Source organism: Moschus berezovskii, chromosome 18 (assembly GCF_049115385.1).
Source record: "Moschus berezovskii isolate FMDL1 chromosome 18, NW_MosBer_1.0, whole genome shotgun sequence".
In the NCBI taxonomy this organism is placed as follows: domain Eukaryota; kingdom Metazoa; phylum Chordata; class Mammalia; order Artiodactyla; family Moschidae; genus Moschus; species Moschus berezovskii.
The window spans coordinates 63,170,568-63,184,786 of NC_142477.1; the positions used below are offsets into that span (position 1 = coordinate 63,170,568).

Genomic DNA, 14,219 nt, shown 5'->3' on the forward strand with positions numbered 1-14,219 from the left:
AAAGCTCAACATCAGAAAACTAAGATCATGGCATCTGGTCCCATCACTTCATGGCAAATAGGTGGGGAAACAGTGGCTGACTTTATTTTGGGGGGCTCGAACATCACTGCAGATGGTGACTGCAGCCATGAAATTAAACGATGCTTACTCCTTGGAAGGAAAGTTGTGACCAACCTAGACAGCATATTAAAAAGCAGAGACATTACTTTGTCAGCAAAGTTCCGTCTAGTCAAGGCTATGGTTTTCCCAGTGGTCATGTATGGATGTGAGAGTTGGACTGTGAAGAAAACCGAGCGCCAAAGAATTGATGCTTTTGAACTGTGGTGTTGGAGAAGACTCTTGAGAGTCTCTTGGACTACAAGGAGATCCAACCAGTCCATCCTAGAGGAGATCAGTCCTGGGTGTTCATTGGTAGGACGGATATTGAAGCTGAAACTCCAGTACTTTGGCCACCTGATTCAAAGAGCTGACTCATTGGAAACGACCCTGATGCTAGGAAAGATTGAGGGCAGGAGGAGAAGGGGACAACAGAGGATGAGATGGTTGGGTGGCATCACCGACTCAACGGACATGAGTTTGGGTGAACTCTGGGAGTTAGTGATGGACAGGGAGGCTTAGCGTGCTGCGGTTCATGGGGTCTCAAAGAGTCGGACATGACTGAGCGACTGATCTCAACTCGACTGATACTACAGATTTACCAAATTAAAAAATATATATGATGAAGAATTAACCGACGGCTTATTAGCTGATGCTGATATCATAAAAACCATGTTAAAATTCAAATGAATCCAAATTAGAGATCTATTAGGAAAAAAATTAATGAGCTTAAAATTATTAGTAGCTTATAGAAATATTTATTTTATCATACAAGTGGAAACTAGGCTCTGAGGAAGCCAAACAGATGCTGCCTGTACTCAAGCAAGCCCATAGTTGGTATTCTTGCTTTGTAAGAAGTGTAAGGTGACATATAGTCCAGGCTTACAATTTTCATTCTTATTTTAGCAGGTTCAAATATATTCTATTACCAACGGATGCAGTTATATTCCAGAGAATATAAGATGGGTGTCGTAAAACTAGACTGTGATCTAAAGACTAGGTTAAAAACGTGCACTTCATTTTCAGAGTTATGGATTCCACATGTACTAACAAATGGTATTGTTTGAATAGTCTTGGAAGATTTTGACAGTGTTGTAAATTTTTATTTTATTGTTTATTTATTTTATTTTATTTTTTATTTATTTTTTTATTGGAGGCTAATTATTTTACAATATTATATTGGTTGATTTTGCCATACATTGACATGAATCCGCCCCAGGTGTATATGAGTTCCCCTTTCTGAATCCCCCTCCCACCTCCCTCCTCTCCTTATCCTCTCTCTGGGTCATCCCCGCACACCAGCACCGAGCATCCTGTATCATGCATTGACCCTGAACTGGCGATTCGTTTCACATATGATAATATACATGTTTCAGTGCCATTCTCCCAAATCATCCCACCCTCACCCTCTCCCACAGAATCCCAAAGACTGTTCTATACATCTGTGTCTCTTTTGCTGTCTCATATACACGGTTATCATTTCCATCTTTCTAAATTCCATATATATGCGTTAGTATACTGTACTGGTGTTTTTCTTTCTGGCTTACTTCACTCTGTATAATAGGCTCCAGTTTCATCCACCTCATTAGAACTGATTCAAATGCATTCTTTTTAATTACTTGAAAAATTAAGTATAATGAAGCATACTTTTATGTATATAGACAAAAACCTTCTCTGTCTTACTTTGTCTTTTTTGAGTTCTTATTCATCATTGTTCAGTTTGTTTATTATTATGGCTACTTCAGCAGTGTATCTAAATCTTTGTCTATTTAAGAGTAGATTTTTAGAAGCTGGCATTAAACATTCATTGCCCTTTTTAAAAATTATGAACAGAGTTGATCTTCATATGTAGTAGAGGTGGCATTTGATTATAATAAATAATATAAGAAAATATTCCTATTTGACAAACTGACCTTAACTGTGGTACTATTTTTAACAGATGATCTAAATAATAATAGCCATCATTTGCTGAAAATGTATTGAATACCCAATATTTTAAATACCTTACTCTGTATAGCTGAGGAAACTGAGTCTCAGAGAAGTTAAATAATTGTTGTTAAGTCTTCCAGATAATAAATTATGGAATTGGCTTTTAAATGAGGACTTTCTGATCTTTTTAATATCTGTGTTAGTCTTTTTGGTATCTTTGCTTTACTGGCTATTCAATAGTTTATACTCTCATTGCCCCTCATTGTTTGCATACTTCAGATCATCCTGATAACTAGTTTGTTTGACTGTCATGCAGCACCACTTCTTCAGCTTTCAAATAATGTTCCCCTCACCTTATTCTTCAGAAAATATCTGAATTTCCTGAATTATTTATAAAAAAAAAGAAAAACTTAAGCTAGTATTTAGTGGATGGAACAAAGATGTGGTTGATATTTTCTGTTTTCATATAACTTCAAGAAATAGGAAGTAATTACATTTATCTGAGAAACAGATCATGAGAGCCTAACCCAGGCATTGATGGTGAGAATCAAGAAGAGCAGTTGCATGTGAGAGAGAGATTGGAAAATGACATACTTGGACAGCGATTCAGTGAAAGGGAGGGTGAACAGTCCCAGGGGAAGTTTAAAGTTTGGTCATTAGAAGGAAATCGGTTTCGTGATCAAATAGGGACTTCAGGAGAAGGAAAAGATTTGGCCAGGGAAAAGATGATTTAGAGTTTGAACACAGAGAGTTTGTAATTCTTGTGACATCTAGCCTCAAACTATATCTGGGTCTAAGCCCTTGACCTGTGGCTAGTTTGAATTGAGATGTCCTCTAAGTGTGAAATACACACTGCATTTAGAAGAGTTAGTACAGAAAAAATGTAAAATAGTGTATTAATATTCTTATATTGATCCCATGTTAGCATAATAATACCTTGGATATTTATTGAGCTAAACAAAGTATGTTTTTAAACTTAACCTGTTTCCAAAACTGAACCAGGAAGAAATAGAAAATCTGAACAGACCCATCACAAGCATGGAAATTGAAACTGTGATCAGAAATCTTCCAGCAAACAAAAGCCCAGGTCCAGACGGCTTCACAGCTGAATTCTACCAAAAATTTAGAGAAGAGCTAACACCTATCCTATTCAAACTCTTCCAGAAAATTGCAGAGGAAGGTAAACTTCCAAACTCATTCTATGAGGCCTCCATCACCCTAATACCAAAACCTGACAAAGATGCCACAAAAAAGAAAACTACAGACCAATATCACTGATGAACATAGATGCAAAAATCCTTAACAAAATTCTAGCAATCAGGATCCAACAACACATTAAAGAGATCATACCTCATGACCAAGTGGGCTTTATCCCAGGTATGCAAGGATTCTTCAATATCCACAAATCAATCAATGTAATAACATTTAATGTGATGTAAATACATCACATTAACAAAATGAAAAATATAAACCATATGATTATCTCAGTAGATGCAGAGAAAGCCTTTGATAAAATCAACATCCATTTATGATCAAAATGCTCCAGAAGGCGGGAATAGAAGGAACGTTCCTCAACATAATAAAAGCTATATATGACAAACCCACAGCAAACATTATCCTCAATGGTGGAAAATTGAAAGCGTTTCCCCTAAAGCCAGGAGCAAGACAAGGGTGCCCACTCTCACCACTACTATTCAACATAGTTTTGGAAATTTTGGCCACAGCAATCAGAGCAGAAAAAGACATAAAAGGAATCCAAATTGGAAAAGAAGAAGTAAAACTCTCACTGTTTGCAGATGACATGATCCTCTACACATAAAACCCTAAAGACTCTACCAGAAAATTACGAGAGCTAATCAATGAATATAGTAAAGTTGCAGGATATAAAATCAACACACAGAAATCCCTTGCATTCCTGTACACTAATAATGAGAAAATAGAAAGAGAAATTAAGGAAACAATTCCATTCACTGTTGCAAAGAAAAGAATAAAATACTTAGGAATATATCTACCTAAAGAAACAAAAGACCTATATATGGAACACTATAAAACACTGGTGAAAGAAATCAGAGAGGACACTTAATAGATGGAGAAATATACCGTGTTCATGGATTGGAAGAATGAATATTGTGAAAATGAATATATGACCCAAAGTAATTTATAAGTTCAGTGCAATCCCTATCAAGCTACCAACGGTGTTTTTCACAGAGCTAGAACAAATAATTTCACAATTTGTATAGAAATACAAAAAATCTCGAATAGCCAAAGCAATCTTGAGAAAGAAGAATGGAACTGGGGGAATCAACCCGCAGGACTTCAGGCTCTAATACAAAGCCACAGTCATCAAGACAGTATGGTACTGGCATAAAGACAGAAATATAGATCAATGGAACAAAATAGAAAGCCCAGAGATATATCCATGCACCTATGGACACCTTATCTTTGACAAGGGAGGCAAGAATATTCAATGGAGAAAAGACAAGCTCTTTAACAAGTGGTGCTGGGAAAACTGGTCAACCACTTGTAAAAGAATGAAACTAGAACACTCCCTAACACCATACACAAAAATAAACTCAAAATGGATTAAAGATCTAAATGTAAGACCAGAAACTATAAAACTCCTAGAGGAGAACATAGGCAAACACTCTCTGACATAAATCACAGCAGGATCCCCCAAGACCCACCTCCCAGAATATTGGAAATAAAAGCAAAAATAAACAAATGGGACCTAATGAAAATCAAAAGCTTCTGCACAGCAAAGGAAACTATAAGCAAGGTGAAAAGACAGCCTTCAGAATGGGAGAAAATAATAGCAAATGAAGCAAATGACAAAGGATTAATCTCTAAAATATACAAGCAACTCCTGCAGCTCAATTCCAGAAAAATAAACGACCTAATCAAAAAATGGGCCAAAGAACTAAACAGACACTTCTGCAAAGAAGACATACAGATGGCTGACAAACACATGAAAAGATGCTCAACATCACTCATAATCAGAGAAATGCAAATCAAAACCACAGTGAGGTACCATTTCATGCCAGTCAGAATGGCTGCTATCCAAACGTCTACAAGCAATAAATGCTGGAGAGGGTGTGGAGAGAAGGGAACCCTCCTACACTGTTGGTGGGAATGCAAACTAGTACAACCACTATGGAGAACAGTGTGGAGATTCCTCATAAAACTGGAAATAGAACTGCCACATGATCCAGTAATCACACTCCTGGGCATACACACCGAGGAAAGCAGAATTGAAAGAGACACATGTACTCCAATGTTCATCGCAGCACTGTTTATAATAGCGAGGACATGGAAGCAACCTAGATGTCCATCTGCAGACGAATGGATAAGAAAGCAGTGGTACATATACACAATGGAGTATTACTCAGCAATTAAAAAGAATACATATGAATCAGTTCTAATGAGGTGGATGAAACTGGAGCCTATTATACAGAGTGAAGTCAGCCAGAAAGAAAAACACCAGTACAGTATACTAACGCATATATATGGAATTTAGAAAGATGATAACAATAACCCTGTATACGAGACAGCAGAAGAGACAGACATGTATAGAACAGTCTTTTGGACTCTGGGAGAGGGCGAGGGTGGGATGATTTGGGAGAATGGCATTGAAACATGTATATTATCATATGTGAAACGAATCGCCAGTCTAAGTTCGATGCATGATACAGGATGCTCGGGGCTGGTGTACTGGGATGAACAATATGATGAACAAATCAATACAATAATGTAAAGTAATTAGCCTCCAATTAAATAATTTTTTTTAAAAATGAAAAATTAACCTCTTTCTTTTTACCAGTTTTTAAAATGTGCTAGGAAACAAAATTGTATGTGTGTCTTGGCTTATATTTTTGTTGGACAGTACTAATTTACAAAGAGATTTGTAATAGAAGTGTAGGGGTAAACATCTAGATTTGGAAATAGCCTATTATAAAAGTGATAGTTAATAAGATTAGATAAAATGCCAGCATACAGGGTATAGAAATGAGGAAAATGACAATTATAGTATGAGAAGAGAAAGTAATTCAGAGGAGAAATGGAGAATCAGGACTCTAAAGTGGTACATAGACTGATTAGCAGAAAATTTCGGAAGGAAGTAGTTCATATCATTGGATGATAAGAAGGCCAAAGAGGAAGAAGAGGACTGAGAAAAGGCCATTGAATTTGACTGATACAGAACCAGTTTCAGTAGAGTACAAGAAGGATCGATTGCAAGAGATTAAGAACTTAGAGCTTGATGAATTAGACTCTGTATATAAGCTGTTCTTTCAGGCAAGGAGTCCACTTGTAAAGATAATAATCTCTTGATTGGAGCAGAGTACAGGGAAATTTGAGTATGCTGTTGGCCGAATGAAAGGATCAGTAAAGTAGAAGTGCTTGAAGTTGTTAAGAAAGAGAAGATAATTTCTATAGTAAGGTCTTAATGCATTGGGTCCCAAACTTGAGTGCATGTTAGAGTCACCTGGGTAACTTGTCACAGGAGCAAATTCCTAGGCAACGTCTCACATCTAAAGAAATCATCTTCCCTGGAGATGTCTCCCTGAACATGTTTTAATAATTGATTATGATGTATCCAACAAGACAAACAAGAAAATTAAGGGTCCTGGTGAGGACATGAGGGAAATAACTGACCATAGTAGCATCAGCATGCACAGAGAGCCAATCAGGTTAGAGTAAGACTGGCGGACCATGAACTGTGATTAAGGAGTTGGCTTTCATTCATAGAAGAGTGAGCCTAAGTTCAGTAGGAATGAAAGACTGAGAAAGCTAAAAGCATAGTAATCAGAGAGGGAAGTTTCAGAATTGAGGACCTTGGAGGTCATGCAGATACATACAAATAGGGCTGTGTGTGTTTGATACAGAAAAAATGTGAAAAGAACTGAGTCACACACATTATAAAACCTATCAGTTTGGTGACTCTAATACGGGACAGAGTGAAAAAATATGAGACTCGGGGTTTAGGAGGAAGCACTAAAGGCTTTATTTTGGGGGGCACCAAAATCACTAGAGATGTAACTGCAGCCATGACATTAAAAGACACATGCTCCTTGGAAGAAAACCTATGACCAACCTAGACAGCATGTTAAAAAGCAGAGATATTACTTTACCAACAAAGTTCCATCTAGTCAAAACTATGGTTTTTCCAGTAGTCATGTATGGATGTGAGAGTTGGACTATAAAGAAAGCTGAGTGCCAAAGAATTGATGCTTTTGGACTGTGGTGTTGGAGAAGCTTCTTGAGAGTCCCTTGGACTGCAAAGAGATCCAACCAGTCCATCCTAAAGGTAATCAGTCCTGAATATTCATTGGAAGGACTGATGCTGAAGCTGAAACTCCAATACTTTGGCCACCTCATGTGAAGAAATGACTCATTGGAAAAGACTCGGAAAGATTGAAGGTAGGAGAAGGGGACGACAGAGGATGAGATGGTTGGATGGTGTCACCGCTGCAATGGACATGAGTTTGAGTAGGCTCCAGGAGATGGTGATGGACAGGGAAGCCTGGTGTGCTGCAGTCCACGGAGACACAAAGAGTCTGACATGACTGAGCGACTGAACTGCTGAACTGAACTAAAGGCTGCATCAGTGTAGAACGAGTGTCTTTAGAGACTATTCCAGAACGAGGTGCTTCCTAGGGCTACAGTGTTCTCAGTCTCCATGACACAGTCTAGCATGTTGAAAATAGAGTGAATGCCTGACATTCACAGATATAAAATGCATAGTTTTAACTATTCGCAAGTGACTCACAGGGTTCATGACATGAGCAGTTAATAATTGTTTCCAAGCCTTGAAATTGAATCTCCTGCCCTAAAGTGGCTTGTAGAAACTAGTCACATAACATGTAAGTGTTGCAGTAAAGCCAGCTCTTACATCTTCATTTGCCTTTGATATATGATTGTATTAATTATCAAACTATCTCCACATGATAGGTTTCACAGAAGAGGAAATTATTTGGCAAATTGTGGTATCAAAAGGTTTGAAAACTAATTGAGTTTAAAAAAAAATTAGCATTGCTCCCAGCCTGTAATAAAAAAGGGCTAGAAACTAATTGAGTTTAAGAAAAATTTTAGCATTGTTCTTAGCATGTAATAATTGCCTGAGAAGTGGTAGTTACTGGTGCCAATTCAGGAATTCAATAAGTTTTGAAGTCAGATATTTTTTGTGTATGCCCAGGTTCAGAGAATAGTATTTATATAAAAAAGTATGTTTTGATTTGGACTCTCCATGCATTATTAAACTGAATTTAGAATGTTAAATTTGAAAGTGAATTAGAGGGAGAACAAAGGTTCATTTATCACTCATCAACTGTTTGATATACTTGAAGGGGGCTATATTTCATAGTGCATGCCTGTGTGTGTGCTAAGTTGCTTCAGTCACGTCCAGCCCTTTGTGACCCCATGGAGGAGCCTACCAAGTTCCTCTGTTTATGGAATTTTTCAGGCAGGAATCTGAAGTGGGTTGCCAATTCCTTCTCCAGGGCATCTTACCAACCTAGGAATCGGACCTGCCTTTCCTGGGTCTCCTGTATTGGCAAGAGGATTCTTTACCACTGTGCCACCTGGGATGCCCCTATATTTCATAGTTAAATGTCTGCCTGCAATGCGGGAGACCTGGGTTCAATCCCTGGGTCGGGAAGATCTCCTGGAGAAGGAAATGGCAACCCACTCCAGTATTCTTGCCTGGAAAATCCCATAGATGGAGGAGCCTGGTAGGCTACAGTCCATGGGGTCGCAAAGAGTCAGACACAACTGAACAACTTCACTTTCACATTATATTACATTTGTGAAATCACAACTTTTAATATATCTTTTAAGTATGTTTCCATATGTTTCCATATGTGGTTCAGGTGGTAAAGAATCTGCCTGTAGTGAGGGAGACCCAGGTTCAATCCCTGGGTCAGGAAGATCCACTGGAGAAGGGAATGGCAACCCACTCCAGTATTCTTGCCTGGAGAATTCCATGGACAGAGAAGCCTGGCAGGCTACAGTCCATGAGATTGCACAGAGTCAGACACAACTGAGTGACTGTCGCTTCATTTCACTTCCATACCATAAATACACATACACAGACACAAAATGAATTACATTATTCATTTTCTTACCATACATGACAACTGGATTTAGGTGTTTTTGCTAAACAACTTTCTCAGTCTGTTATAAACTTACATAATTGTTTTTGATTTGTAGTGAAGAGCTCAGAAAAGAAGCAAGACAATTAAAGCGGGAACTCTTAGCAGCAAAACAGAAGAAAGTAGAAAATTCCTCAAAACAAGCAGAAAAAAGAAGTGAAGGTAAGCACGGTTATCAAGCTTATATTTTCACTTGGTATTTCTTCCCTCCCTCCTTCCTGAATTGAGTGGTGGTGGTGTTTATTACTTTCTTTGGCTAATTAGTCAATAAAATTGTTTCACTTAGGACTTTTGTCTGAGAAGGAAATTCAATCAAATGTGATCATAACTACTGTTCCTTAATAAAGAGAGTACTTAACATCAGCAAAACTTACGTTTTCATAGCACACATCTAGAAGTGCACAGGATAGAGTGTTCTTGTGTTTTTTTACATTGTGTACTCTTTAAAACATTTAATAAAAATGTTTAGGCCCTACATTTGGCACTTGGGTAAACGTTACTCGTACACTGTTTGAATAGTATTAAATACAAATTCCTGTTTTTTGTTTATTTTGCTCTTATTTTTTAAGTACAGAAAATCTAAAACATTGATAAAAGTGATCAAAAGCTTATCAGAATAATACCCTGCTTTTTATACACATTAAATATTTATTTATTGTACTGTGATTTTTTTTTTATTAAGCTAGAACGGCTTCAGAAAAGCTATTGCACTGAAGATTAAACTGTTTCAGCTATGAAACATGTAATGTTCAGTTTCCAAAATAGCAGTTGGAACCCTCCAATCTGTCTTCTTTTTATAATAATAAAATACATTGTAGATTCAGTGAACCTGATCAGAAATTTAATTATCTTTAATAATGTACACTAAATTTGGCTAATAAATTTGCTTTGTGCATATATCATGTATTCTCATGCTTTTGGAAAGCATGAATATTTTTATCAATTGATACTAGGTTCTGTAATAGTGACTGGAGATAAAGCATAAAATGTAACATCTAACCTTAAAGAATACACATTCCAATACCAAACAGTGGTACAGCATTTGACCATATGATTATTATTCATTTTAAGTAGCACAAGTAATACCACATAACCCTCTAAAGCTCACAGTTCTTAGATGATTCGCACCATGTTCCCAATGGCTGTTGTCGTAAAGGCAGGTACTTGATGAAGAACTTGAAATTGCCAACATATGTTTGAATGAAACAAAGTATTAAAAAGTTAACTCACCCAAATGACACAAATTATAGACTGAATTTTTAAAAAAGGATAAACTTATACATGTGACTAGATCATATGGGTAAAATGTAACCCCAAATAGAAAGAAGATACATTGGCAATATTGAGGTTTGAAGAAGTACAATAAGGATTCTTTAAGTTTATGTATAATTTTCCCAGGAGATTGTTTCTTATAATTAAAAAGCACTTTAAATATATGAAAGTAATTCCTTTTAACTGGGAAGATCTTCATTTTTTTATTCTTTTCTGAGCTGCTGCTGCTGCTAAGTCACTTCAGTTGTGTCTGACTCTGTGTGACCCCATAGACGGCAGCCCTCCAGGCTCCCCCATCCCTGGGATTCTCCAGGCAAGAACACTGGAGTGGGTTGCCATTTCCTTCTCCAATGCATGAAAGTGAAAAGTGAAAGGAAGTCTCTCAGTTGTGTCCGACTCTTAGCGACCCCATGGACTGCAGCCTACCAGACTCTGCCGTCCATGGGATTTTCCAGGCAAGAGTAGTGGAGTGGGGTGCCATTGCCTTCTCCATTTCTGAGCTAGTAATTGTTATTCCCACACTCCATCTCAGAGTCCATGATGTACTGTAAAATTAGCAGTGGATGGTTCTTGCTTTTGTAGTTTATGATCTCATAGGAGTGAGAGAACTGCAGTAGGAAGTTTCTGAAAGAGAGCTGTATGGTTAAGACTTGTATTAGACATAAACAGTGCTGTGTTAATTTATCTGCCTTTGAAATACTTAATACAATTAGATAAAGAAAGATTTGAGTCTTAAAACATTGATTTCTTAACACAAAAAAGATTCTTCTGGAGCTTATTTCAGTCTGTTGATATGAAAGCTAACCAGATTAAAACTCTTTTTATGCCATAATTAGAGAATTATATTGGTAATTTTCTGAATTCAATTTTTCTTGTATCATCTAGAAATACCTGGATATTCCCTAAATCTAGAAGACAGTTAAAATTAGCTTCTTTAAAACTGTGATCATTTGGTTGCTGTCATTTTTCTTTTAGTCTCAGAATGGGCCATTTTTTTTTATTATTATTATTTTGAAATAATTTTAGGCTTACACAGCAGTTATAAAAATCAGGAGTTTCCATATACCTTTAATGTTAAGGTCTTGTATAACCATAGTACAAGGATCAAAACTAAGCAATTAATGTTAACACAGTCCTGTTACTAACTGCAGAACTTACTAGAATTTCATCAGTTTTCCCACTAATGACCTTTGTCTGTTCTGTAATTCCTTCCGGAATTCCATATCGCATTTAGTCATCATGTCTCCTTAGTCTCTTCTCATTTTTAACACTTCCCCCTCCTTTCTTGTCTTTCATGACCTTGACACTTTGGAGAATCCTGATTAGATATTTTGTAGAATGTCTCAGTTTGAGTTTGTCTCCTGTTTTCTCATAATTAGACTGAGGTTACACGTTTGTTGGAAAGATTGCCACATAAGCTCTGTGTCCTTCTCCTTACATTGTACCTGGAGTAACAAGATGTCTGTTTTCTTTTGACTGGCGATATTACCATAATCACTTGGTTAATGTGGTTTCTGCTTAGTTGCTACACTGTTAAGTTGCTTTTTCCCTTTGAGATTATAACTGTTGGGGGTAAGATATTTTGTGACTACACAAATATCCTGCTTCTTTTTGAATTTCCTCCTACTAATTTTAGCATCCATTGATAGATATTGCATACAGGCAACAGTTATTTACTGTGGTGTTCTAATGGTGACTGTTTTCTTGATTACTACTACTTTAATTACTTGGAATACTTCATTAAGAAGAATTTACTATTTTTAATACAAATTTTGACATTAATTACTAGGTGCTCATTTATCTGTAACACTAATGGTTGTAAGAATGGTTTGGAATATTCTACTTTCTTTCAAAGTAAAGTATTGATTCACTTTCAGTTGCTAGCAGTGAAGTTTTTTAAGCCTTAGTGACTCCATTTTTTTTCATCATAAATCCAGAGATAAAATGCATTGTGCACCTTTCAAGTTGCTTGTAAGAAGTAAATTAGGTAATGCTGCTGCTGCTGCTAAGTCGCTTCAGTCGTGTCCGACTCTGTGCGACCCCATAGATGGCAGCCCACTAAGCTCCGCCGTCTCTGGGATTCTCCAGGCAAGAACACTAGAGTGGGTTGCCATTTCCTTCTCCAGTGCATGAAAGTGAAAAGTGAAAGTCAAGTCATTCAGTCGTGTCTGACTCTGCACGACCCCTTGGACTGCAGCCTACCAGGCTCCTCCATCCATGGGATTTTCCAGGCAAGAGTACTGGAGTGGGTTGCCATTGCCTTCTTCGAGTTAGGTAATGAGAAGCCCTTTAATAAATTTACAGTGCTATATAACAATAATAATTTTATATTTTTAAGAGAAATATAGCTATTCATGGTTTTATTTTGTTCTCTGTCCAAACTTACAAACTGAAAATATGAATTTTAGTACGGTGTTAGAATTAAAGCCTCTAATCAATATAGCTACATATAAATATGACATAAATTAAATCTCACAATGAGCTTTCCTTAACTGTGTTTTCAGAGTTGTATTTTTATAATTATATCTTTCTTTAAAAGTATGTGTGTGTGAACTACATATTTGCATTCTTAAGTAAAGCTTCCAGTAGTAGTATTTCCTGATTTTATGAATTAATTTGGCAAATCTAATACTTGCTGACTACTGCCACTTTTTTTAGAATTTAATGTATTACTTCCACATTAAAAGCACTTGGAAAGAGACCCATAAGAACAAGAAAGCTTCTGTGTTCTTCTGTCCATGCATTGTTTTCCCAAGTTTTGTCACTGTGTGAATGGAGGTCTCCCTTGCAGGCAGGTGCTCCAGTAGATGTGGCACTCTCCTCAGGGCTTCTGTCATCTTGGGAGATCACCTTTGATCAGGAAATGATATTCCCTTCGTTTTATGATCTCTGTCGAATTTCCTGAGCTAGATCCTTAGCCAGATCTGTATAGATAATCAGGAATTTATATTCTAACCATGGGCTTTCCTGGTGGCTCAGGTGGGAAAGAGTCTGCTTGCAATGGGGGAAACCTGGTTCGGTCCCTCGGTTGAGAAGATCCCCTGGAGAAGGGAATGGCGACCCACTCCAGTATTCTTGCCTGAAGAATTCCACGGACAGAGGAGCAGGCGGGCTACAGTCCATGGGGTCGCAAAGAGTCGGTCATGACTGAGTGACTAGTACTTTAACTTTCACTTTTTTCATTTTAACCAGTTTTGCTTCTAAATCTATTCTTTTACCTGAAGCAAGTTACTTTGAAATCAGGATCCATCTGTTTCTTCATATAGAAAATCTAAGATAAGATTTTATATAATCTTAACATAAGGTCTGCTTTTTTAATGTTTTACTGTATTTATTCTTTATTAATTCCTTCAGTTCCATTATTACAGCAAATAAAATAATTAAAATTCATTGTTACTTTTACATCAATAAATACTTTGGGCCACATACAATTAAGCAATTCTAAGTACATTGCCATTTTGATATTATCTGATTGTAGTGACAGTGGCCATGAGTATATGCACATGTTCACACCCATCAAACTGTGCAAGTTCAAACATGTACAGCTCATCTGTATGCTAGTTATGCTAGTATGAAAGCAGGTACGTATAATTGAGTCAATGTGTAAATCTTTTTTAACACTAGTGTAGTAATAAAGCTTCTCTGTGTAGTAAAACTGAATATGGGACCATCCATTTTTCCCTTCAGTCTTCCCAGTAAAGCTCAGGTTCTGCTGTTTCTTCTATCACAGAGATATGGTCAGGTAATAGATGTAATTATGCCTCTCTGTATGAGGAA

The 14,219-nt window shown here is 37.0% G+C and overlaps 1 protein-coding gene across 5 annotated transcripts in view; it reads left to right on the top strand.

The window, feature by feature from the left end:
• Window positions 1–14,219, top strand: part of CWC27 (CWC27 spliceosome associated cyclophilin) — a 247,734-nt gene that overhangs the window by 125,402 nt on the left and 108,113 nt on the right. For all 5 annotated transcript variants that reach the window (XM_055421991.2, XM_055421990.2, XM_088827727.1 and 2 more), the window contains one exon: window positions 9,229–9,332. In XM_055421991.2, coding sequence (XP_055277966.1) covers window positions 9,229–9,332 — 104 coding nt within the window. The remainder of the gene's footprint in view (window positions 1–9,228; window positions 9,333–14,219) is intronic.